The sequence below is a fragment of the Hyaena hyaena genome, unplaced genomic scaffold (assembly GCF_003009895.1).
Source record: "Hyaena hyaena isolate Hyena2069 unplaced genomic scaffold, ASM300989v1 scaffold_93, whole genome shotgun sequence".
Taxonomy (NCBI): Eukaryota; Metazoa; Chordata; class Mammalia; order Carnivora; family Hyaenidae; genus Hyaena; species Hyaena hyaena.
The window spans coordinates 3,790,061-3,817,493 of NW_024080724.1; the positions used below are offsets into that span (position 1 = coordinate 3,790,061).

Here is a 27,433-nt window from a genome sequence, read left to right on the forward strand (position 1 = left end):
TTATTAATTTAGGGGCTGGTGCAAGCAGGGGAGGGGCAGAGAGGGGGGACAGAGGATCCAAAGTGGGCTCTGCGCTGACAGGCTGACAGCAGTGAGCCTAATGTGAGACTCGAACTCAAGAACTGCAAGATCATAACTTGAGCTGAAGCCGGACACTCAACCGATGGAGCCACCCAGGTGCCCCCCTAGAACAGTTGTTGACACAGAATAAGCACTGTGCAAATGTTTTCCACCACTCCACCCTTCAACTTCTAACCAATCTGTTTCATTACATTAAAAATGAGTAGCTGTAGTTGACAAGATGTAGTCGGGTCTTTCTTTTTACCCAGTCCGGCAATATCTTGCCTTTAAATTTGCATTAAGACAATATAAACCTGATAACTTTATTTTCAAATTTCTAAGGAATACCAATACGCAATCATTAGTCTTTAAAGCAAACCACGATAAATTCCTAAAAGTAGAACCACTTAGTCAAGTTTTCTGGGCACAACATAATAAAACTAAAACCTGGTAACAAAAGGTTAACTGACAAATTCTGAACCATTTATACATTTTTAAAAATCCCTCGTAAAGCACTGACAGACAAAATCAAAGCAGATGTTCAGAGATGAATGACAATTAGAATACAAACTGTAATGTTTCAGAGCGTGAGGCATGGTGTGAAGCCATGTGCCTCATCCGAGTCTGGCACTGCTGCCTACTCACTGGAATTCTGCTCCAGGTGTTGATATAAAGATAGCACTACCTATCTTGGAGGATTTTTTTCCCCGATTAAATGAGATGACACTTAGCACTCTTTAAATGTCACTGATGTGTGTGTGTGTGTGTGTGTGTGTGTGTGTGTGTGTGTGTGTGTGTGTGTGAGAGACATTTCCTAGTCACAATTTAGACGTGTAAAAAGGGAACTCTGTTTCTCTGTCTGGATCCAGCCCCAATTCTACTGATGGTAGAAAACTTAAACTTGAGTGTTGAGGGAAACTCAGTCACTTCTTACTTTAGTCTTTTGGGATTATGCTCAAGAAATCCCCACTCTTTCCTGGCTCTGTCCACATCTCTGGGTCAACTTCTCCAGACTCATATTCCTGGGCAGAGCGGGGGCCACATGTTTTTGGAAAGAGAACAAACAAATGAATGTCTCCTCTCTTGCAGCTTCAATAGTTAGTTAGGTACAAGATCCTTTATACAATAGAGATTTCTCCACACGCTGAACGGCCCAAACCCAGCAAATGTGGATCAGATCTCCCTTTTCAGAAAAAGGAATTCTGTCCTAAATTCTGTTTCCCCAGAATGTGTTGCATCCTGTGACTCAGTCCTTCTCAGTCGAAGCTCTTACATTGTTATAAATTCTTCCCCAAACTATAGCTTGAGATTCGCCCTATGCTTTAAGCCCTTTAGGTTTTATCCTTGAACAACACGGTGGTTTGGTGCACTGACCACCTCTATGCAGTCAAAAATCTGTGTATAACTTTGGACTCTCCAAAAACATAACTATTAATAGCCTACTGTTGACCAGAAGTCTAGCCAATAACTTAAAACAGTTGAATTAACACAGTTTGTATGTTGCATATTATATACTGTATCCTTAAAGTAAGCTAGAGAAAAGAAAATGTTATTAAGAAAATCATAGAGAAAATACATTTACAGCACTGCACCCTATTCACTGGGAAAAAAAACCCCCATACACAAGTGAATCCAGTCAGTTCAAACCTGTGTTGGTCAAGATCAACTGTATTTGCTTCGGAGAGAAGTTGTGAGAATTGCATGAGATAATTTCTTTAAAGTACTTAATACTCTGCCTGTGTGAAAGGAATTCTTGGATAAAGTTGAGAAAGTGGCCCAAGACACTTTTTGGTCATTCATGGCTACTTGTCACATGACTATTCTTCCAGTGGAAATTTTCAGAAGAAGAGTGTGCTACGCAAGGCTCAAGCTGTCTTGGTTCCATGAGATAATAGATGTAAGATACAGGGGCGCTTGGGTGGCTCAGTCAGTTAACGGTCTGACTTTGGTTCATGTGATGTTCTCACCACTGGTGAGTTTGAGTCCAATAACAGGCTCTCTGTTGTTGGCACAGAGCTCCCTTTGATTCTCTGTACCCCTCCCTCTCTGCCCCTCCCACATTGGTTCTCTCTCTCTCTCTCTCTCTCTCAAAATAAACTTAAAAAAATAGATGTAAGGTACAACTGAGCATGGAGTGTTTCCTTGGATTTTACATTTTGCTGATTTGCAGCATACTATTCCTGATAACACTCAGACCACGTTTATCTCTCCTGCTCCAAATGAGAACAACACGCTGTAGTCAGATGGCATCACTGTCAGTCTTGGATAAGCAACAGGAAGGTCGGAAGGGAGAAGGGATGGAAGTAGTCGCCAGATAAGGTCCATAGAGCTAAACTGTCGATGAGCCTCTGATTGTCCTCCCTTCCTCAGAAAGGGAGCTCTTATGAAAACCAGGAAGGGGAGAAACTTCACCATTAAAGAGCTGAGAAAAATGTACAGTGACTTACTTAATCCTTTGATTTGAAAATAAAGGGACTTGAATGAAAATCCCTTCTTATTGTTATCTGTATTGTTACAGACCGAGCGCTTGTGTCCCTCTGAAATTCATGTGTTGAAACCTAATCCCCAATGTGATGGTATTTGGGAGGTGGGCCTTTCAGTGGTTTACATCATGCGGGTGGAATCCTCATGAAAGGGACCAGTGCCTTTATTTATTTATTTATTTATTTAATTTATTTTTAATTTTTTTAGTGTTTATTTATTTTTGAGAGAGAGAGAGAGCAAGCAGGGGAGGGGCAGAGAGAGAGGGAGACACAGAATCCGAAGCAGGCTCCAGGCTCTGAGCTGTCAGCACAGAGCCCGACATGGGGCTTGAACCCACGAACCAAGAGATCATGACCTGAGCCGAAGTCAGATGCTTAACCGACTGAGCCACCCAGGTGCCTTTGATTTTAGAGAGAGGGAACTCGGGAGCAGAAGAGGAGATGGGGAGAGAGAGAAAGAAACGGAGAGAAGGAGAGAGAATCTTCAGCAGGCTCCACACTTTGCACAGAGCCCGACTCGGGCTCACTCCTGTGACCATGACATCATGATCTGAACTGAAATCAAGAGGTGGACACTCAACCAACTGAGCCACGCAGGTGCCCCAGGACTAGCGCCCTTATGAGAGAGCTAAGAGAGTTCCCTCTTCCCTCCTGCCACGTGAGCACACAACTAGAACTCAGACTGCAACTCAGAAGAGGGCCCTTAGCAGAACCCCACCTGCTGGCGTCCTGATCTCAGACTTCCAGCGTGCAGATCTGTGAGAAATAAGTTTCTGTTGTTTATAAGCCACTCAGTCTATGGTGGTTTGTTATAGCAGCCCGAGGTGACTCAGACATGTATCTTAGAATTCTCAACCTTACATTTACTAACTTAATCAATCAAGTATCTAATTTCAGGCCTGAAGAGAGAAGTCTGTCCCTTGACCTTTGAAAAAATGCCTGTAGGAGCACCTGTGTGGTTCTGTCAGTTAAGAATCCTACTTCAGCTCAGGTCATGATCTCACAGTTTGTGAGTTTGAGCCCGGTGTCATGCTCTGTGCTGACAGCTCAGAGCCTGGAGCCTGCTTCAGATTCTGTATGTGTCTCTCTCTCTGCCCCTCTCCTGCTCACTCACTTTCTCTCTCTCTCTCTCTCTCTCTCTCAAAAATAAACATTAAAAAGAAGAAGAAAAAAAAAGAAAAATGCCCCTAAAATGGCCTGAAACATGACTGATGGTCAATAAGTCTTAAATATTATTATACTAGTTATTTTAAAAGAAAAATAATAAACTAGGTGTGGATGAAAGCTGCTAGACAAATTACAAAAAATAAAGGAAAGTACCATAAACAAATATTGAACTATAGTTAATGAATGAATGCTGAAGTACTTTGGGGCAAATGTACTGGTGATTGCAACTTCCTTTGAGCATATAAAAAAATAGGGGCGCCTGGGTGGCTTAGTCGGTTGAGCATCCGACTTTCACTTGGGTCATGATCTCGCGGTTCGTGGGTTCGAGCCCCGCGTCAGGCTCTGTGCTGACTGCCGGCTCGGAGCCTGGAGCCTGTTTCGGAGTCTGTGTCTCCCTCTCTCTCTGACCCTCCCCTGTGTACGCTGTCTCTCTCTCTCTCCTAGAAATAAAAAAAAAAAAAAAAAAGATGGGTGGATATGGATAAATAATGATAAAGTAAATATAGCAAAATGTCTGTTGTAGAACCTAGTGGTGAGTATGTGGATTTTCACTTTCAAGTTGTAAGGTTGAAATCTTCCATTATAAAGTGTTTAAAAATTAATTGAATTTAGAAATTAATATAGTTAAAAACAGAAAATTATGCCTTAGAAAAAAGAAAAAGAGAATTGAAAACATATCCTAGAACTGGAAAGCATATCAAATAGATAAAACTGCAAAATCAAATAAAGGTGTCTAAAAAAGGAGAGAAAACTCAAATGTACTACATTAGTAATAAAAAAAGGGGCTATAATCTCTTTTCAGAAGTGTTCCGAAAAATAATTGTCAGCTCTCCAATACTTTTTCTGAACTGGGCAATTTTCTAGGAAAATACAAATTACTAAGATTTATTTAAAAGAGATAAAAACCTGGGTACCTGGATAACTCAGCTGGTTAAGCATCTACATCAGCTCAGGTCATGATCTCACAGTTTGTGAGTTCGAGCCCCACATTGGGCTCTGTGCTGGCAGCTCAGAGCCTGGAGGCTGTTTCAGATTCTGTGTCTCCCTCTCTCTCTGTCCCTCCCCCACTCATGCCCTCGCTTTCTCTCTCTCTCAAATAAATAAATGGTACAACAAAACAAAACAGAACATGTCATACTTGAACATGTCATGCTTACCAGTAAAACGATGTGACATTCCCATTAAAATCAAGAACATAACAAGGTTTCCAGCAATCACCGCTGTTATTCAACTTTGTTCTGGGAGTTCTAGCCAATACTAGGACAACAAAAAGACAGAAGAGGTATAAATATTGTAAAAGGAAGAGAGTAGAAACTATAGGCTCCCCTCTGGAAAAACCTAAGAAAATCCATGAAGTTAATCTAAAATTTAAAAAGTGATAGCCAGGTCCCAAAAATGATTTGAAAAAAATCAATATAGATAAGCATCAATAGCCAGTAAGACTCTATCACCCGGGCATGTTGAGAAGAGCAACGACAATGGTGCTGTATCTTAAAAGCCCCCGGTATAGACTTATTTCACCAGACAAATGACCACAAGCATTTTACTTTGAGGATTATATCCTTTCCTCACAAGGACAGCCTGGGCTGTTTTAGCAAGAAAATGAATACTCACTTCCACTCGTGACGGGTGATTACACTTAGTGGCTGCTTGCTGGTGGGGAGGGTGAGCTGGTCCCAGACCTCAGAGCTCAGGCCAGAGCTCAGCCTACATTTCAGAGCCAGCAAACAGTCTCAACGCCTGAAGGCAGCAGCGTTTGTGTGGCTGAAGAAGGTGCAGAGGGTCTGGATGCTTTCTAGATCAGGGAGGGTGGGGAGTCTTGGAACCAGAGAGAGATGCTGGAAAGTGATGGCATAAAGGACTAAGAGGAACAGGGAGGTGAGGGGGGTCAGAAAGGAAGGAAGGCATTTCCAGAGGGTCAAGCGGAGAAGCCTTCCCCATCCTGGGCGATGTCGTGGGGTGAGTGGCAGATGCTGTCACATTTCCTCATCCTCTTACGTGGCTGGTACCTTTTTTTTTTTTTTTTTTGCTTCACTTCCTTCTCTAAATTGACTTGGCCCTGCTCTTGGTGGGGGAGGCTGAACTTACAGTTAGGGCGCCAGGCTTTCTTGTCAGGTGTCTGACTGGGTTCAGCAGTGGGAGCAGACGGACAGACGGACGCATGAAATGGTGGTCCACGCTGCGCCCTCCTTGTGTTCTGGTAACCACCCTGCTGTGTTGGGCTTCGGGGCCTTAGTAGCCCCCTTGTTATGGCTCACACCTGCACTCTCCCTCTGGTTTCTTACACGCTGCTCACACCTTTGTAAATAGTCCCCTTATCAAGCCTTCCTCAAGTTGTCCTAATGGGGGCACCTGTTTTCCTCGCTGGGCCGGGATCAACATGGCATCTTACCTGCTGGCTCCGGAAAGCCGCTACTCACGTGTCCGGCGGAGCTCAGTGCCAGATTGGTAGGGGGAAGACAGGCGAGGTGGGACTCAGGAAGAGGGTGGCGTGTCACCTGATTACCTGGTGGGGTTCTGGCCAAGATGGGGCTTCCATTCGGCAGGAAGGTGCCAACCAGCAGAGATAGTAGAAACGCCCCAGACATGAAACCATGTTCTTGAACATCCCCTCCCAACCCTGTGAGGTAGCCAGAAGAGGATCCTGCCCTAATTAGACACAGAGAGATCTTTGTACAGAGAAAGCTCTAGAAGGATTCTGCAATCGCTGGTAAAGGCAGGGAGAGGAAGGTGCATTGTGGGTAACTTTGTCCTTTGTTTATATTTCCAGGTATTTGGGGGGAATGCGCATTATTTTTTATAATGAGAAAACAATAGTGTGAACTACATTTTGGGAAAATGAAGGTGTGTGCAGCTGGGGGCAGGGCTGTTGGCGCGCTTCTCCACCTGAAGGCTTTCTGCCTTACCCTTGACCCCCACCAGCCTAACTTCCTGAGAACCTAACTAGACCTTAGACTTTGCAAGTAGTGGCCCTGTGCACCATTTTGCTGTGGGTCAGTGAGAGAACAAGGTGAAAAGCGCTACAGAAACTGTCATTAAAAGTGTTGGACAGGGGTGTCTGGGTGGCTCAGTCTGCTGAGTGTCCGACTCTTGATTTCGGCTCAGGTCATGATCTCTTGGTTGGTGAGACCGATCCCAGCGAGGGGCTCTCCACAGACAGCCAGACAGCGGGAGCCTGGTTGGGACTCTCTCTCTCCCTCTCTCTCTGCCCCTCCCCTCAAAATAAATAAATAAACATTAAAAAAGAAAGTGCTGGAGAGCAGTTATCAGTTACTCTAATGATTCCTGTTGCTCCTTGGACTCGTCTATCAGACACCAGCTGGAGTGCTTCCCTTGTCAGTCTGACCTGACATTGAACTTAGCTCACTCTGCCCACCCCCTGTCCACCTCGTGCAGCCCTCCCACATGGCTGGCTCCATCTCTGAGCAGCACAAATCATGCCCTGCTGCCGGTGCCAGGGAAAGCCCAGGCCTGGCCTCAGACCTTGGCTTTGCCCTGACTTGCTGTGTGACCGCAGGCTAGTACTTCTCCTCTCTGGGTCTGTTTCCCTCTATGTCCAGAGTGGAAATCTACCCCCGAGCTCCAAGATTGCTGGATTGGGGAAATGAATTTCCCTAGGAGTGATGCCTCTGCTGTCCCTTCCCCTGAGCTGACAGAGCTCACAGCTTGAGCCTCTTCCACAGCTCAGAGAGAGGGGGAGGGGAGTATCCTGAGCAGGGCCTCCGGTCCCTTTGGGAAATAGAGTGCCCTCTGTGGGGTGTGTGGGTATGACTCCCCCCAGTCCAGGGCTGAAGGAAAAACCATTAATTCGAATGAAGGAAAATAAAATGTCTTCTATAGATTTCGTGTCAAGGCCATCAGCATTGCTGGCAGACTTAACTTGCCTCCCGTGGTGGAACTGAGACAGGCGGAGGCCGACCCCTGAGAATGGGGGCCAGGCCCAGGGGAAGCCCGGCACCTGGCCCGGCTCAGCTAAGGTTTCCTCAGCAGAGTCGAGGATGTTCCCAGGACAGGAGAAGCAGCACAGGTTCATGGCGAGATCAGTGGACGGTCTCAAAGGTCTCTTGTGACACTGAAGCTTGGGGCGCACCGGAGTCATTCCGGGTCCATCAGCACAGGCAGGAGGGCAAGGGCGGAGGCTCTGGCTGCCATTCAGGCCAGGCATTCGAGGCCGGCAGGACTGATCTGCCTTACACCGCCCCTTCCTAACATGTCAGCTCCACCGTTCTGTCATGGGGACCAACCCAGACTCTCCTGCTTTTTTTTTTTTTTAATGTTAATTTATTTTTGAGAGAGACAGAGTGCAAGTGGGGGAGGGGCAGAGAGAGAGGGAGACACAGAATCTGAAGCAGGCTCCCGGCTCTGAGCTGTCAGCACAGAACCCGACGCGAGGCTCAAACTCACGAACTGCAAGCATGACCTGAGCCGAGTCGAACACGTAACCGACTTTTAAAGTGGCCAAGAAAGAGGCCTGAGTAATGAAATGAGGCTGTTTAAATCACTGGAGGTGAGTACTGAAGACAGGGAGTCAGATAATGTTGATGATGGGGTTCTACTACCGAGCTGCAAACAGGAATCCATCTAGCCCAGCCGGGGCCAGTTACGGGAAAAAGAAAGCCATTTTCCTATTTACACTCTTAACAGGTTGAGACTGCCAAAAAACTGGTTTTATCTGGAGGCAAATGCTGTTGGTGGCCTTTGCCTTCTTACTTGCCTTCCTGCTCTTTGACTGGGCTCGGGCAGCAGAGTGTACAGTCCCGGACCAGCCAGCTATAATCATGCTGCTCCCCTTGGCTGACTGTCTAGGGCAGGAATGCCACCTGATGCTGGCCAAGGAGAGACAAGGGACAACTGCGGAGGCATTTCTGAGAAATATTTTTCTTACTCATAAGAGGCAGTGGCAGCAAAAAGGCACTTGTGACTCTTTTTTTTTTTTTTTAAGTTTATTTGAGAGAGAGATATGCGGGAGGGGCAGAGAGGGAAAGAGAGAGAGAGAGAATGAGAATCCCAAGCAGGCTCTGAACTGTCAGTGCAGAGCCTGATGCGGGGCTCAAACTCATGAACCATGAGATCATGACCAGAGCTGAAAGCAAGAGTCAGACGCTTCACTGATTGAGCCACCCAGGCGCCCTAAGAAGGCGCTTGTGACTCTTGTCTTTCTTCTTGCTCAGAACTCTGTGCGTGAAGCTCAGCTTGGAGCCGAGACAAGCACCAGAAGACCATGAAGGGGCTATGATCTCTTCAACATGGACATAAAACGAGGATGTGGTGCCATGGGTGACGTGCACCTGCTGCCCATGCTCTTAGAACATCGGTGACTTTGGAGAGATCAACCACTTAGTGTCATCCAGTGACCGGCCTTATGCCTGGGTCCTCTGTCCTGGAGCCACTGGGAAGCAAGGCATCCAGGAAGCCCCTCCTTGGCCTGCTTCTTTTTGCACTGATATAAATTTTCTGCACTCATCACAGGGTCTCCTCTTTGTTCCCACTTTTGCCCTTGGTATAACAATTGTTTTATTGTTTTATTGTCACTTTGGATAATTCCCTCTTCTGACAGGCCAGCCTTCAAAGCACTCCCTTGGCCGTCACCGGGCTCCGGTGGCTGATGGTACAATACCTCTGGGAGTGTGCCCGGCCGGAGGGCGAGGCACTGCCGTGTGCTCACAGATTGAACTGGTTTGGGGGCTAACGACCTGCTAGAGAGGTGCACTCTCCCCAAGGATACCTCTAGCAGAGGCTTCTTCTAGGAAAAGAGTCATTTCCTGAGAGAAATCCATTCCATCAGGTTTAGGTGGGGTTGAAGCTCCACTATCTTCCCTCCTCTGCCACAGCGGTGGGCATGTGACCCACGCTGGGCCTATGACTCTCATGGGGTCCATTCCTGCTCAATCACGTTCCATAGACTGGACAGGGAGCGATTTCATTTGCTTTTCCTGTATCTGGTTTCATGACCTATGGCCACAGAAGCCTCTGAATCCTTCTCTAGAAGCTACTTTTCAGGTGGTTACCGCACCTGTGTTCTCCTGCAGAACTGCTTCCTCCTGAACTTCCAGGTCCTCCCTGCTGATATTACTGGGGCACGTGAACCCCGTATCTCTCCCCCTACAGCCCCAGCTCTCTCCTACAGAATCTCGATTCAAGGCCTCTACCAGCCTGACACTCTTGGCCTCGGGCAGACGCTGGAAAACGGTGGGGGCTCCATCCTGCACTGGTGTTACAAAGCCTCAGATGATCAGTTCACGTGGCCGTCGGGGTGTGTTCGCCACAGCAGCTTCCGAGGGAGGAGCGTTCTCTCCCAAGACTGACCTGACCTGGGCTCGTTTTGCCCCTGTCCTCGGAGGTCTCATGATTGTGTCCTCAGAGCAGGGCCAACCTTCCTCTCCATTAATACTCCCCTTCCCCAAACCCAAGCACCTCTCTCATTTCCCTAGTTCCTTCCTTGACCATGAAACGTCTACTGATCTTCTAATAAAAAATTTTAGTGAGTCCTGGCTACCCTGATAAGAAATGTCCTGTGCGGTGGACTGTACTGTTGTTCCAAATACTCACGGTCCCTGCCCCAGCTCCTTCCCTGCTGCCTCCCCCCAACACACACACACACACACACACACATACACACCCTAGAAGATTATACCATCCCTACCTTTTGAAGTTAGGGGTGGCCATGTGACTTGCTTGGGCCAGTAAGGTGTAAGCAGAAATGACAGTGTCACTTCTAAGCAGAAACCTAATGGATAGTTGTGGTTCTCTCTGTCTCTTCCCCCTCTTTCCTTTTTTTCTGTTGTTTTGTTTTTTGGCTTAAACAATAGATATTTAGTTTCTCAAAGATCTGAAGGCTGGAAGTCCAAGATCAAAGTGTCAGCAGGTTGGTTCCTTCCGAGGCTTCTTTCCTTGCCTTGCAGACAGCTGCCATCTGGCTTTGTCCTCACGCGGTCTTCCCCCTGTGCAGGCGCATAGCTCGGGCACAACGTTCTGGTGCCACCACACCAGGCTGGGGGCATGCTCTCACCTGATTTTGTATACACAGCTGACTGAAGATGGCGATTTCAACTAAATCTCTGGAGTTAACTATGTCCACTGTCAGCAGGGCCTGGCTCATCCACTCCAGGTGGATTATCCACTCCATAATTTCCAGAATTATGACTTGATCTGGGCTGAAGATCAAGTCAGCCAGTCATGCCTCCAGGTAAAACACCAATGGGCCTCTTGGGGCACCTGGGTGGCTTAGTCGGTTAAGCGTCCGACTTTCGCTTAGGTCATGATCTCATGGTTCGTGGGTTTGAGCCCCGCGTCGGGCTCTGTGCTGACAGCCAGCTCAGAGCCTGGAGCCTGTTTCAGTCTGTGACTCCCTCTCTCTCTGACCCTCCCCTACTCACACTGTCTCTCTCTCTCTCCTAGAAATAAATAAAAACATTTAAAAAATTTAAAAAAAAAAAACCACCAATGGGCCTCCTATTTCCTGCACAAGAGACCACCGCGGGCGGGTGTGACTCCATGGTGGCAGAAGCAGTGACCTCAGCAGCCTGTCCAGAGACTGGGCGTCCGTCGTCTGCCTGGGCCTCAACAGCACCTGCGCTGTCAACCATGCTAGGACCAGCAGCCCAACGGCAAGTTCTGAGAGGCTCCCACAGAACTCCAGCCTCGTTCCTCCCCCTTGTGAGAATGCTAGAAGGGTCCTGGAGCGAAGACGGGGTAGAGTAAAGTGCGGCTGACCCGTGGTGAACACGCGATGGAAGTAAGGAGTGAGCTTCTGTTGTCAGCCATGGAGGTTTGGGGGCCTTAGCCTCAGTGACTGATAGAAGCTCTCTGGCTCTAGTCGAGAAGAGGTCCTCTGTCTCCACAGCCCAGAGTTCTCTCTGCCTCATGACAAGCCCTTGAGCTGCAACAGCGGGCCCGAGGCAGTGGGAGGAGGATGGCCTACTCTGTTCCTGGCTCTTGGAAGGCCTAAAGCTGCGGTTCTTTGATTTTGTTTTTTAAATGTTTATTTGTTTATTTTGAGAGAGTGAGAGAGAGAGAGGGAGGGAGGGAGGGAGAGAGAGGATCCCAAGCAGGTTCCATGCTGTCAGCACAGAGCCCGACTCGGGGCTCAATATCACCAACCTTGAGATCATGACCTGAGCCAAAATCAAGAGTCAAACGCTTAGCTGACTGCACCACCCAGGAGCTCCTAAAGCTGGGGTTTTTGTACTTGCCGTCCTGCCACAGTATGCCCCTCTGGTCCTGCCTGGGTCTGACCTGAGCAGCTCTGTTGCAGCCGCCTCGCTCTCCCAGAGCCCTTGGCTTCGAGAAAGAAAACTCCCATAAATTCTTTCAGAGCAAAGGGCATTGCTCACCTAAGAGTGATCGGTGATTTCACTTTAAAGGTCCACACTGCTTGGAAGTACACGTAATCATATAAAATTATTTTTATTAAAATAAAAAAGCTTTCCAGTATATTGCATTGAAGACATTTATATAGAAAAAGCAATTGCAACAAACACGCTACATCAGCACTGAGAGATTCTGAAAGCTTTAAGTGCCCACTTTTAAATGATATTTTGGTATAATGAGCATAGCCCTATATTTCAAAGGGTACATATAATACTGAAAAAAAATACTTCATGTAAAATCTAAGTTTAGGTGCATACAAACAAGAAGTATTCCATTGAATAGCTTATTTCAAACTGTGAAACACATTCAAAGTATTCAATTTCTCAGACAACATGCAAACATCGTAATACTTAGATCGACATTTTTAAATATATAAACCACAATTCTTTATAATTCTATATCAAAAAAGAAAGACAGAACACTTATTCACACTGTGCATATCACAAAAAGCAATGTGTCTTCATGAACGGAAAGTACTGGGTTAACACACATGATTGTCATTTTACAAATATGGCTATTTACCTTCTTCATAATAAAATAAAAATATCAGGTATTATTTACATGAACTACTAATTATTTCACTTTTTGGCAAAGTATATAAAGTAGCAGCAATTGGTTTAAAGGATGATGTTTAAAAACTCTAAGTTTAACTCGGATGAATACCGAAGAATATACATCTGGTTAATATAAAAATGCATAATGCAGTATGCTTTGATGTGAAATAACTTCTCCCTTTCACAAAAGTCACACGCACGTTAGTAACCACTGAGCCTATCTATTGCTTACAATGTGTCACGTGAATGCCATTTCCATAGCTTGCTCTGCTTAACACAATAGATGGGTTCCTGATGAAAATTTCAGTAAGCTAAATTTGCCTGATGATGTATATGATAATTCCAAAGATGCTTTATCTTTATTTCATACTCTGATAGGCTCTTCACCATGACCCCTAGCTTCTAGACAGACCAGGTAGTTATCTGTAAACAAGCACACATACCCCAGGGGCACCTCAATACTTAAAGGAACTCTGAAATGAAGTTTCTGGACTTGAACCTTATAGTAAAGTGAGTTACCTTTCTAAAAAGCGATCATGTCACTTATCAATGATGTCAACTTCGTTTGAGAGTGGGGGACCCATCTAATGAGCAAACTGTAAGGCAGAAATCCACCAAAAGAAGAAATCCTCTCTTCATTAGTATTTGGAAGAACATATTTTAACATTTGTAAGGACAAAACCAAAACCCTAATATTGGCAGATTAAAAAAAATACTGTGTGGTGAACAGAGGTGACAAGTGCTTTTACTTGGCCACTATTCTACTAGAAACCAGGAGTCCTGCATGTCCCTCACAGTAGAGAAACATTCGATGGAGAAACATCTCGCACCTTTCACGGGCAGTCAGTTATGTGTCCAGAACATGTGCAAGGCAGGGCCCAGGCTGAGGAGGAGGACAGGGAGACAGGGGGCTCTGGCCTCGATGCCAGCTGACGGCAAACTGCTCGAGACCTGTACCTGGGAAATGATGAGGGCAGAGAGAGGGACGTGCGACGCCAGAGTGGGGCTGTCGGAGTTGATGAGGGATTCGATCTTCTCGGCTTCTTTATTGCAGGCCTCAATCTAGGAGAGGATAACCAGATTTTTAAAAATCTAAAATCACAGAACCTAGGAAAAGATCAGGTCAGACAAAAATCCAAATATATCTCAACATAGAGAATATGCTCTCCTTTTCTTAGCCAAAGTCACATTTTAATTTAGTCTCACTTTATTACACAAATAGTAACAGCGTCAATGGAAATTAGCGGAAATGATCCACAATGCCACTGCCCTTACTTTTCCCATAATCCTGTTCACCACTTATCCACATTTAGACACTGTCTTTACGTGGTTAGACACTATCATAGGGAAAGGACATTCAGTGTTTCTGTACCCATCCTGGAGAAAAGCAAGCGGGCTTTACTGAACTTCCTGGGCAGTTTACAAACTGCTTGAGTCACCCCTTCACTTGAGACCCCCCCACCCCCATTCTGATTCTAACACCTGGGCCCAATGGGTGAGGCTCACTCTAGAGTCTGAGGAAGAAAAATGGGGTCCATAAGACCAGTCCGGGCGCACTCCTCCTCCCCAGTAGGAGCACAGCCCTGAGGAGACAGGTGTCTACTCTGGCTGTGTTACTGTGTGACCCGTGTCAGCCCCTTCCCTCCCCGGGCCTGCACACTCCGGGAAGCGGCATCTTGACCTGTCCGCTCTCCTACTCCTTCACGGTCAGCCATCAAATGTGTGCCCGGCCTCTGCCACCGGGAGAGCGCTCACGGGTCCGGCTCTGTCCTTCAGAGGCGGCCTTGCTCCTCTCCCTCCCGCCCTGCCTAACTTTCCAAAGGCCTCCATCCCCTACCCCACAAAGTCCCCCAAAGGCGAAGGCGACAGGGAGGGTTCGCGCGCCTTGCCCCACCTGCAAAGCTTTTGGATAATGATCGACAGGAATGATCAGGATCACAATTTCTGATTCAATGCTGAAGTATCCAAATACGTCACACTGTGGGACAGACACGTGCATGCGGATTTTCTCAAGTATTTCCAGAATTGTTATTGGCTTTTTGTTTGTTACCTGGAAAGAGAAAACATTCCTATTACCCGAATAAAAGGGGAATTCCTTATTACTGCCTTGCTACCTTGCCTATTGGAATCCCTAAGTGTGGGGCGTCAACTCAGTAGGCGCCCTGCCGGCTGAATGCTACACCTCCAGGGTCCATTCCAACCTCCTTCTGTCTGACTGCTGAGCTTTGTAGCTAAGATAAACACTCACCAGAAGCCCCCCCCCCCCAACTCCTTTTAAGTGACTGTTCTCAGTTGGGGGCCACAGGAAAACGATTAGAGACTTCCTGTAAAAACACAAGGGTTTGAATCCAAATGGGGATGGTTTTCCAGGTGGTGGCAGGTGGTGGCTGCTACATTTCTGGAGCCCTGGGTCCACAAAGTGGGGCAGCAGTGATGGTGTAGAAAAGGGAAAAGGGCAACCCCCCCACAGGAGGGTGGCACACTCCAGAAGCTCCCCCAGGAGGAACGGGGACTGAGGGGGCAGGCAGCCTTCAAACCACCCGGGCATCTACCAGTCTCTGGCTGCTTGGTCCTGCCTCCAGCCCTAACTTTGCCTTCCGTGAAAGCTGGGACCTTTTCTAAGGAAGGCTCAGGCTGACCGTGACGTGTAGAGCAAGGTCACCAAACAGCCAGGGTGCAGAGGAGAGGAGCACAGCCTCGGGTGCCAGGCAGCCTCGTTCTACTGGTTATGTGTGGCACGGCCCTGGGCACGTTGCTTTCCGAGGATTGCTTTCCTCCTCTATAAATGGGACAACAGTCTCCTCTGTGGCATTACTGAGAGTCTCATCGATAAGCTTTCAACAACACCTGGCAGAGAAAGCAACTTACCTTAGCGATAGTATCCAGTTTTTCCTTGTCAAACAGAACTCTTAACATCCCAGCACATAAGGGGCAACAAGCGCCTGTATAACAGAAACCATTTTATGTGTGTGCAGAATTAGAAAATGAAAATTCAAAGTAGCTGGTGAAATTACCCAGCCATCATTTTGTGCTAGGAGAGCTGTAGCTTCCTTCCTGCTCGCTGTGCTTGCAGATACGTTCCCTGACCACCCCGGGCCTTACTGTCCACACGCGTGCCCAAATCCTTCCTCCACCCCTGCTTTCACCCTTTACCACTTCTCAGGGTGAGGCAGTTATGGTGCAGGACAGCAGAGACAGCTGACCCTTCAAGGGATGCAGGGCCTGGCCCCTCCCCTGCCTCAAAACTCTCTGTGTGATCCTGGGAAAGTGCTTTCCTGGGCCTTTCATTTCCTGTCCACAAAACAAGGGAGCAGGTGTTTTAGGGATTGCATGAGTTTTTGATTCAAATCTAATTTTAAAAATTATTTTAAACTGTTAAAAGTGATAACAAAACATCAGACCATGGTGTCCGGGAGGAAAGAGGCCTTGGTTTGCTCACTGCTGTGTCCCAGTGCCTAGATGAGTCTCTGGCACACAGCGGAGCTCAAGAAACATCTGATGAATCCAAGGATGGAGGAATGAACTTGTTAGCCTTCAGATTAACCTGTTCTGTGCAGACGCGGGATAAAGCCTTCTCTGATACCTCTGTTTAACTGAAAAGTATGGCACTGCCAGGTAAGTAGTTTAGGAAAATGGTTCCCACTTCTAACAGTCTGTAGGAAACAGACTTTCTGGATTATATGCGACTAAAACAATTAAATTAAGATGCTAAGGCCAATCCAAGACCACTATCTTATATTTCTCTCAATTTCAAATGTTTGTGTTCATCACAACTACCTCAATCATTCATTATTTATGAATCATTCATTCATTATTGATTCTTTACTCATTAACTACTAATTCTTTATTAACTTTATAATGAGTAAATTTAATGCATTTGAATAAAGAATCATAACTTTAGTAATTAAATATTGCCTTATCTATTTATATATTGGTGTTTGGTAGGATTTTGCCTGACAAAGTTTGCCATTATTGCTTTATTTATTTATTTATTTATTTTTAAGTTTATTTATTTTATTAAAAAAATTTTTAATGCTTATCTAATTTTGAGAGAGAAAGAAAGACAGAGCATGGGGGTGGGGGGACAGAGAGAGAGGGAGACACAGAATCTGAAGCAGGCTCCAGGCTCTGAGCTGTCAGCACAGACCCCAACATGGGGCTTGAAATCACAAACTGCTAGATGATGACCTGAGCCAAAGTTGGAGGCTTAACCAACTGAGCCACCCAGATGCCCCAAGTTTATTTATTTTTTATTTAAGTAATCTCTACACCCAACATGGGACTCGAACTCATGACCTTGAGGTCAAGAGTCGCATGCTCTTCCGACACCCAGCCAGGCACCCCTACCATATTGTTTTAGATCCAATGGATAAGATGATATCTAAGGTAATCTATAGCTTTTTAAGGTGGACTCAGAGTAATGCATCAGATTAGCATCAGGTAGAGCAAAGACTTTTTGAAAAATTTAAGTAAACGAGTCAACTCTCTTCTGAGTGACTCATTCTCTGGAGGTGCTAAGTAAGCCTTCCCAATCCCACCCCTGCCCCACCCCAAGCACTGCCAGCTTACCGGGTGGGATGACGGGTTTGCACTCAGTTGCAGAGAGTGAAGGACACTTCACAGCAGCGCACTCCGCAACAGAACTGTACTCTGAGAGGACCCCAACGGCCTGGCAGGGCCCATAGTAATCAACCGCCACACGGTCTGAGTAGGCAGCGCACACACTACCGTAGGTCTCGCCATTGTGCCCGCAGATGGGCTCTGTGGCTCTGCAGAAGGGCTGACGATAAACAAAGCACATTTAGCCTAGAAACCTGTATGGTACACTTTTTCTAACCAAGAGCCCAGAATAGGAAGGGGAAGCGAAACAGGTATAAATTCCCGGACCCTCTTAATTAAGCTCTAAGATCGGCTAAACTTTGGGTTGGGGGAGGGGTCAATAGGGCTGTCCCAAGATGAACCTAAATGATTACTTTTCTCAGCCTCCCTGGGACTTCCTCATATGAGATGCTGCCCCCCTCCACCCCAGGCTTCTATGAATCCAGAAGTGCCTGTCTGAAGAAAACAAGATCAATCTTTATGCAAATTCAGAAGCCTTATCATTTCCTGCTGGTACGGGATAAGTAGAGGGAAGAGTAGAGCGATCAGTGGGGCGGAGACCTGGGACCCAAAAGGTAGGTTAGGAATAAGTAAGACAAAACTTGTAGCCAGGAAGAGGGAACAAGAAGGAAGAGAAGACTGGGAATTCAGAATAGAAGGCATCAGTGCACTTGGAAAACAAGCTCTGAAGGAAAACGAGCCTAGGGGGATAAGCTGAAGGCATTTTCCTGCCGGCCATGACCAGGAAATGAGAAGCAAGCCTGTCGTCGGGTTTTCGCTGGCTGTGGGTGGGGGGTGCTGTGCGGTGCTATGTGTGGAGTTGTCCTTGGGGGTGTTTTTTTCACAAGAACCCTACAAGGCTAAAAAACAGACTGATGCAAAAAGACATTAAGCTCTTCAAGAAACTTTCACTCACTCTTCAGTAGTGCGAGTGGGACTTCAATGGAAAGAGTGGGAAAGGACTCTTTTCTTGGTGGTTTTAACTCACACACTTCCCGGCTATTCCCTAATGAGGGCCCACAGACCGTGGGAAACGACAATGGTGCTAACATTACATTCCACTCCTAACGGCAGTGCCAGGAGGCCGCTCTGTCCTCGCCTGTGCACTAGACGCACGAAGGTACATACACTAGCAAGAGAGCCCACCAGAGTCAGCAGAAAAAACCCAGCTTGGAATGGCTCATTTTAGTTCTCTAGATTTGACAGGACTCGCAGGAGACCCCCAGGCGATCTTACTGCGGCTTCAATCTGTGAAAGATCATATACCGACACCGACTGTACGCTCAGTGTGCTTGGGTTTGTCAGCCAAACCACCGTACCTGGCACGGGCCTTTATATAAGAGGCTTTGCCCCCTCTGGTACAACGTGCAGAGACTGCTGTGCTCCATGTGGTGTGTGTCACATACAGGATCGCGAACCTGGTCACAGGTGAGCTGTCTCGGCAAACACTCGTGTTGGCTACATCCAAATTTATCAAACGTTGTCAGACAGACTTGTGGTCTGGGTATGCATCTGAAAAACACAAGTGCGGCACCGTGGGCCAGTGCTGGGAGGGGCGATGGTGAGGCCAGTACGGCAGTGACAAGGCACAAGAGGCCGGGGGAAAAAAGCAAGAGAAGAATCAGAAAGAGCCCCTGTCCCCCAAAGCATATGGAGAGTGGGAGGGTCAAGCATGCATATGAAATAAGCTAGTAGATGACACATAAAATGCTCATGGGAATGAGTCATTCTGATTCAGGAGCCAAAGGAAAGCACGGGGAAGAGGGTGCGTCCTGGTCGCAACGTGGAGGATGCGGAGTGTCGCACAGGCGTGCCAGGCTAAGGGAGCCACACGAGCAAAGGTATGGTGCTGTAGACTACAGGACTGGGGGACAGGAGAGGTGACCCTGAGGGCGGGAGCCAAGGTCGCAGGGGTAGAAGTGGCGTGATAGGAGGTCATCATGGGTTAGCGTCCGACGTGAGATGCCCTTTTAGTCAATAATAAATGAAGCATTTTCTGGGGGCTAATTTTCAGCTTGGCTAATACATATGAATCTGTCTTAAGAGAAGGCTTCACAGTGTGTGTTGAAAACAATCAGGCTTCTGTGCTTACAGGCTGAGGACCTGCTGCTGGCTGGTTGTGGATCAGAGACAGAATGTCGCCCCACGAAGCTGGCTTTTCCTAATAACCTCAGGACCTTGCTTCAGTCTCAATTCCCGAACTTCTTCAGAAGGGTTGGGGATGATGGCTCTTTAGACTTTTCTGCTATTCATTTCTATATAGGACATTTATAACTTTCTATCAGAAGACCTATTGAAATGTTCAGCTTGCACTGGGCATTTGAAATAACAGGATATACAAATGTTAGTCTGTAAAACAGAAGGAGAAAAGTATAGCAGCTGGCATCATTTTACTTCCAAGGAAATTACCTCTAATCTTTTTTTTTTTAATTTTTTTTTTAATGTTTTATTTATTTCTAGGAGAGAGAGAGAGAGAGACAGCGTGAGCAGGGGAGGGTCAGAGAGAGAGGGAGACACAGACTCTGAAACAGGCTCCAGGCTCTGAGCTGGCAGTCAGCACAGAGCCCGACGCGGGGCTCAAACCCACGAACCGCGAGATCATGACCTAAGCGAAAGTCGGACGCTTAACCGACTAAGCCACCCAGGCGCCCCATCCTCCATTCTTTTTAAGGAGAAGCCTCCTGCTCTGAAACGTCTACCACCATCATCGCTACTACTCACCTGTGGTCACTTTTTCTGACGGGATTTAAAATCAGAATGCACAGGGTTGTATGGCTTTTGGAAATTTAAGACATTTGAAAAGAAATAAAGGAAAAGAACATTTAGAACTTCATTACCTATTAACATGGAAGGAATGAGAACCAAGACTATCAGGAGACATTTGGTAATTTTGGAAGGAAAGATTTGAGTACTAAAAAATAAGAAGATCATCTGGAAAGCTGAAAATCCAGGGGCTAAATTAAACATGATCAGGGCAGGCACTCTGTCTTGCTTAGTGTCGTGCTCTAGTGTTTAGAAAGATGCCGGGTACATCAGTAGATATTTGACGAATGAATACAACTTTGTATTTTTTAATAATTATTTTTTGAACAGATAATACGAGTCCCTGGTAAAACTGAAAAGATGCAAAAGTGTACACAGTGAAAAAAATAAGCCTGCCTCCTACTCTTAGAGCCAAGCCACCTGAACCCTTCCCCAGAGACAACTGCTATCATCAATTTCTTGCTTACTAATTCCAGAGATCCTTTAGGTAAGTATAAGCATTTATATATACTGGTTCAAGAGTCTGTGCATTTTTTTTTTTTAAGTTTTATTTATTTCTAGGAGAGAGAGAGAGAGAGACAGCGCGAGCAGGGGAGGGTCAGAGAGAGAGGGAGTCACAGACTGAAACAGGCTCCAGGCTCCGAGCTGGCAGTCAGCACAGAGCCCGACGCGGGGCTCGAACCCACGAACCGCGAGATCACGACCCAAGCGAAAGTCGGACACCCAACCGACTAAGCCACCCAGGCGCCCCAAGAGTCTGTGCGTTTAAATTTTTGACAGGCTTGGCCAAATTGCCCTCCACAGAGGATGTACCAAGCCTCCCTTCAATCCCCTTCTTGTATGGGAGTTCCTGTTTCCTTACATCACGTTCTCAAACTTTTTATCTTTGCCAATCTGGTAGATGGAAAATGGTGCATACTTATACCTTTAACTTACATTTCTCATAAGATGAGAAAGGTTAAGCATCATGGTAGCTTGACTGGATGCTCATCAAATTCATTTTATTTTCTTCTTGGGCACATGTCTAGGTTATATTTCCCAGTCTCCCTGGCAGTAATGGTGGCCAGGTGATTGAGTTCTAAACAGTGGAATGTGGCTGGAAGTAGAGACGAATGTCCCTTTTACACCTGGCCTGTAAAAGCTTCTCAATAGCAACCATCACCATCTCCCTTCTCTTAATTTCTGGCCAGATGGAGAAGACATGGAGGAGGACTAGGAGTCTGGAGCTGGAGCTTCAGGCGTCACTAGATGGATGGATCTTAAGTTTCTGAATCACTGTGTGGAAAGCCACCTGCTGAACACTCAAATGCATGGTATTTGAATATCTACTATGTTCAAGTACTAATATTATTGGGCTTGTATATAGTAGCTAGAGTTACTCTAATAAGAGCCTCTTTTCCAGTGTTTAACAACTATTTGTATTTTTCTGTTTATATCCTTGCTCCATTTTTCTATTAGGTTTTTGATTTTGCCTATTTTTATAGGAGGTTGTCGATCTTTTACATGACGATTTGTAGGAACTCTATATTTTAAGGAAATCAGCCCTTTCTCTGTGATATTCTGTGGGTTTGGCTCATCACACTGGGGTTACCAATTGTGGGTTCCGCTTTAAGCTTTGTTCAGCAAAGCTGAGGACCAGAGAAAAGATTACTCAAGACCTTGCAAGTCAAGAGAGATGGGAGGGAAGCTAAAGGAAATCACCCCAAGGTGCTCTCAAGCTCTCGTACTTATTAGGCATACATTACGGGGAAAACATTGCACAATGTGTCAGTGGCTACGTGCCAGTAAAAAAGTATAGAAAGTGGGCAAAAAACAAAACAAAACAAGGCATTCCCAAGACTCCAAAAGAGCAGATGCCTGAAAGCAGGGTGGAAAACAAGATAAGATATTCTATAGATAACATGGCCTAAGGAATTCATGAGCTTAGGCAGGACCCAATCCTTATATACACATTAACTGGATGCTGGTCCACTGTTTTTAGCAGGGCCAGAAAGCATGGAATGCATTCCCTATAATCTCCTTAACCAGGACAGAGTGATTTGATTTCCACAATATTCTTTCCAGTTTGTAATTTGTTACCATGCAGAAAATTTTCATTTTCATGTAGCTGCATTTTTCAATCCATTTTTAAATATTGGTTTTGTATTATACCCAGCAAGACCTTCCCATTTTGAGATTTTATTGTTTCATTATAAAAGCAAAAGAGCCCTATTCAAAAGGGTTAGCAAATAGAGGAAGACAAATGAACAAACAAACACTGAAACAATCCTCAAGCCACCTCCCAATACAACTAGCTTATCCTATTAGCTTATTTGTTATGCCCAACACCCTGTCTTCTTTCCATAGGAACTTTTTGGGCTTAGTTTTCATGGTATAAACTTCGCCAGATGGGTGACTAATTCTCTTTGCCATTTCTTTTCACATTGTGAGAATCTTCCCCTTGCTCCTTACTGCATCAGGGTTTTCAGGATGGAGAAGCAATTGCTTATTCTCCACAAAATCCTTCACAAGGAAAAGATGTGTTCAGGTCTTTGAGGCAGCCAGTGAAAACTCCTGTTCTAGGAGTTTCTAAACCTAAGACAGTCAGCAGACACTTGCCGTTTGGCCACCACATACAGAAATCCATCATTATTAAGGCTAGGTCAACTATATTTAGAGCTCATGAGGAAACTGCAGAGAAAGGAGCCCCTACACAAATAACTTCACATAATACTGAAGTTGCATTTCTAGAGATTTCTCATGTACAATCCCTAAAATAGAGGTAGATAAGCAGGAGAAAATTTCCATTACTATCAGGCATAAATAGCTAATAATAAGAATACATTCATTTCTCTTGTCTTGTCTGCTGTCATTCCGTGCCTTGCACTTTCCATTTTAGTCTTACAGAACTGCTATAGCTCCCAGGAGATATCACGCTATTTCCTCATTTCTAGCAGCCAAGATCTTTCCTCCTGTTTTTCTCTCTGACTTCACCAACACCACCTTTCTTCCACTGTCAACCCTGCCTGCAATCTCCTCATCTTCTTATTTATTTATCTTTGTTTGTTTATTTATATTTAGATATTTTTAAAATTTACATCCAAGGTAGTTAGCATATAGTGCAATAATGATTTCAGGAGTAGAATCCAGTGATTCATCCCTTATGTATAACACCCAGTGCTCATCCCAACAAGTGTCTTCCTTAATGCCCCTTACCCATTTAGCCCATCCCCCCACCCACAACCCCTCCAGCAACTCTCAGTTTGTTCTCTGTATTTAAGAGTTTCTTTATGTTTTGTCCCCCTCCCTGTTTTCATATTATTTTTGCTTCTCTTCCCTTATTTTCATCTGTTTTGTATCTTAAATTCCTCATATGAATGAAGTCATATGTATTTGTCTTTCTCTGACTGACTAATTTCACTTAGCATAATACAGTTCCATCCAGATTATTGCAAATGGCAAGATATCATTCCTTTTGATGGCCAAGTAATACACCATTGTATGTATATACCACATCTTTTTTTAAAATTTAATTTTGAGAGGGGCTTATGGGTGGCTTAGTCGGTTAAGCATCCGACTTTCGCTTGGGTCATGATCTTGCGGTTCATGGGTTCGGGCCCCGTGTCGGGCTCTGTGCTGACTGCCAGCTCAGAGCCTGGAGCCTGTTTCAGTCTGTGACTCCCTCTCTCTCTGACCCTCCCCTGCTCACGCTGTCTCTCTCTCTCTCTCTCTCCTAGAAACAAATAAAACATTTAAAAAAATTTTTAATTTTGAGAGAGAGAGAGAATGAGAGAATGAGTTGGGGAGGGGCAGAGACAGAGGGAGACACAGAATCTGAGGCAGGCTCCAGGCTCCAAGCAGTCAGCGCAGACCCCGAGGTGAGGCTCAAACTCACAAACCATGAGATCATGACCTGAGCTGAAGTCAGATGCTCAACCGACTGAGCCACCCAGGTGCCCCATATACCAGATATTTTTTTATCCATTCATCTGTTGATGGACATTTGGGTTCTTCCCATACTCTGGCTATTGTCCATAGTGCTGCTATAAACATTGGGGTACATGTGATCCTTTGAAAAGCACACCTGTATCCTTTGGATAAATACCTAGTAGAGCAATTGCTGGATCGTAGGGTAGTTCTAGTTTTAATTTTTTGAGGAAACTCCATATTGTTTTCCAGAGTGGCTGCACCAGTTTGCATTCCTACCAGCAGTGCAAAAGGGTTCCTTTTGGTCTGTATCATCACCAATATCTGTTGTTGCCTGAGTTGTTAATGTTAGCCATTCTGACTGGTGTGAGATGGTATCTCATTGTGGTTTTGATCTCCCTGATCATGAGTGATGTTGAGCATTTTTTCATGTGCCTGTTAGTCATCTGGATGCCTTCTTTGGAAAAATGTCTAGTCATGTTTTTTGCCCATTTCTTCACTGGATTATTTATATTTTGGCTGTTAACTTTGATAAATTTATTATAGATTTTGGATACTACCCCTTTATCTGATATGTCGCTTGCAAATATCTTATCCCATTCTGTTGGTTGCCTTTTAGTTTTGCTAACTGTTTCCTTTGCTGTGCAGAAGTTTTTTTTATCTTGATGAGGTCCCAATAGTTCATTTTTGCTTATATTTCCCTTGCCTCTGGAGACACGCTGAGTAAGAAATTGCTGAGGCCAAGGTCAAAGAGGTTTTTGCCTGCTTTCCCTTCTAGGATTTTGATGGCTTTCTGTCTTTATGTTTAGGTCTTTCATACATTTTGAGTTTATTTTTGTGTATGGTATAAGAAAGTGGTCCAGGTTCATTCTTCTGCATGTTGCTGTCCAGTTTTCCATTCGCTGGCAAGCACCATTAGCTGAAGAGGCTGTCTTTATTCCATTGGATATTCTTTCCTGCTTTGTCAAAGATTAGATGGCCATACATTTGTGGGTCCATTTCTGGGTTCTCTATTCTGTTCCATTGATCTAAGTGTCTGTTTTTGTGCCAGTACCATACTGTCTTGATGATGACAGCTTTGTAATCCATATTGAAGTCTCATAGAATGAGTTTGGAAGTTTTCCTCCCATTTCTATTTTTTTGGAACAGCTTAAAAAAATAAGTGTTATCTCTTCCTTAAATGTTTGGTAAAATTCCCCTGGAAAGCCATCTGGCCCTGGACCCTTGTTTTTTAGGAGATTTTTGGTTACTAATTCAATTTCTTTACTGGTTATGGGTCTGTTCAAATTTTCTATCTTGCTGTTTCAGTTTTGGTAGTTTATATGTTTCTAGGAATTTGTCCATTTCTTCCAGATTGCTCAATTTATTGGCATGTAATTGCTCATAATATTCTCTCATTATTGTTTGTATTTCTGGGTGTTGGTTTTGATCTCTCCTCTTTCATTCTTGATTTTACTTATTTGGGTCCTTTCCTTTTTCTTTCTGATCAAAATGGCTAGGGGTTTATCAATTTTGTTAATTCGTTCAAAGAACCAACTCCTGGTTTCATTGATCTGTTCTACTGTTGTTGTTTTTTTTTTATTTCGAAAGCATTGATCTCTGCTCTAATCTTTATTCTTCTGCTGGTCTTGGAATTTATTTGCTGTTCTTTTTCCACCTCCTTATGGTGTAAGGTTAGGTTGTGTATCTCATACCTTTCTTCCTTCTTTAGGAAGGCCTCTAATGCTATATACTTCCCTCTTATGACCATTTCTGTTGCATCCCAGAGTTTTGGGGCTATAGTGTTATCATTGTCAATGGCTTCCATGTACTTTTTAAATTTCTTCTTTAACTTATTGGTTAAGCCATTCATTCTTTAGTAGGATGTTCTTTAATCTCCAAGTATTCATTGTCTTTCCAATTTTTTCTTGTGGTTGATTTAGAGTTTCATAGCATTGTGGTCTAAAAATATGCACAGTATGATCTTGATCTTTTTATACTTGTTGAGGGCTGATTTGTGTCCCAGTATGTGATCTATTCTGGAGAGTGTTCCATGTGCACTCGAGGAAGAATATGTATTCTGCTGCTCTTGGACGAAATGTCCTGAATATATCTGTTAAGTCCATCTGGTCCAGTGCGTCATTCAAAGCCATTGTTTCCTTGTTGATTTTCTGTTTGGATAATCTGTCCATTGCTGTAAGGGGGGTGTTGAAGTAACCTACTATTATGATATTATTATCAATGAGTTTCTTTATGTTTGTGATTAATTGATTTATATGTATGAGTGTTTTCACGTTGGGGGCATAAATGTTTACAAGTTTTAGATTTTCTTGGTGGATAGACCCCTTAATTATGATATAATGTCCTTCCTCATCTCTTGCTACAGTCTTTATTTTAAAATCTAGATTGTCTGCTATAAGTAGGGTTACTCTGGCTTTCTTTTGTTATCCATTAACATGATAGATGGTTCTCCATCCCCTTACTTTCAATCTCAAGGTGTCTTTAGGTCTTAAATGGGTCTTTTGTAAACAGCAAATACATGATCTTACCTTCTTATCCATTCTGTTACTCTATGTCTTTGATTGAAGTGTTTAATCCATTGACATTTAGAGTGAGTACTGAAAGATGAATTTATTGCCATTGTGTTGCCTGTAGAGTTGGAATTTCTGGTGGTGTTCTCTTTTCCTTTATAGTCTTTGTTGCTTTTGGTCATTTTTGTTTTGTTTCATCTTTTCTCCCCTCAGCAATTCCCCCTTAGAATTTCTTTAAGGCTGGTTTAGTGGTCACAAACTCCTTCAGTTTTTGTTTGTCTGGGAAGCTCTTTATCTCCATTCCTATTTTGAATGACAGCGTTGCTGAATAAAGACTTTTTGGCTGCATATTTTTCCAGTTCAGCAGGTTGAATATATCCTACCACTCAGACACAGCTCGGGAGAGAAAGAGACTGTGGCCCCTATGCTGGGGAGGCAGCCATGGTCATAGAGAAAGGCAAGAAAACAAACTAGCATGCACAGAGGGGAGTGCTTGGGGAAGACAAATCCCTGCAGCAATTGGCTCGGAAAATGAGAGGGCTCAAATTTCATGAGTTCTTACAACCAGTGGGGCTTAAAGCCTGGAGTTTTAATGGTCACTGTGGTTGGTTCTAGGAGAGCTTGGAGGGCATTGGGACTGTTCTTGAAGAAAAGGCAGGGCAAACAGCCTATGGGCATACAACATGGAAATAAGTGGAGCACACAGTAGGGAGATTATTCGCTCATCTCAGAATGTGTCCCAGAGAGACAGCATTCATGGAGAGACCCCTCCATGAAAAAAGGAATTGGCAGGTGCCATTTTCCTCCCGCACTCCTCAAGATAAGCACAGGGTCACCTTTGGGAACCAGTGCAGCACCAACACTTGCAACTTAACTTTCTTACACCAGGCCCTGCCCCATCATGCTGTGGTGGAACTACCCTTCCAGGCACACTTGCCTGAGTCCCAGCATGGTGGGCTCCCTCCTGCAGAAGACTGGCCCAAACCCCTGCTCATGATGCATCTCCCCGTGTGGGAGTTTT

At 45.0% G+C, this 27,433-nt stretch overlaps 1 protein-coding gene and 1 long non-coding RNA gene across 2 annotated transcripts in view; one reads left to right on the top strand and one right to left on the bottom strand.

The window, feature by feature from the left end:
• Nucleotides 1–12,139: 12,139 nt before the first annotated feature.
• Nucleotides 12,140–27,433, bottom strand: part of RECK (reversion inducing cysteine rich protein with kazal motifs) — an 84,414-nt gene continuing 69,120 nt past the window's right edge. The window contains exons 17-21 of the mRNA XM_039234856.1: nucleotides 18,553–18,745; nucleotides 17,204–17,414; nucleotides 15,503–15,576; nucleotides 14,529–14,684; nucleotides 12,140–13,696 (exon numbers count right to left, since the gene is read on the bottom strand). Of these exons, the coding sequence (XP_039090787.1) occupies nucleotides 13,478–13,696; nucleotides 14,529–14,684; nucleotides 15,503–15,576; nucleotides 17,204–17,414; nucleotides 18,553–18,745 (853 nt within the window). The 3' untranslated portion in view covers nucleotides 12,140–13,477. The remainder of the gene's footprint in view (nucleotides 13,697–14,528; nucleotides 14,685–15,502; nucleotides 15,577–17,203; nucleotides 17,415–18,552; nucleotides 18,746–27,433) is intronic.
• On the top strand, nucleotides 18,985–21,290 carry LOC120233537. The gene is made up of 3 exons (XR_005528843.1): nucleotides 18,985–19,074; nucleotides 20,327–20,483; nucleotides 21,187–21,290. It is a non-coding gene; the product is annotated as an uncharacterized LOC120233537 (long non-coding RNA).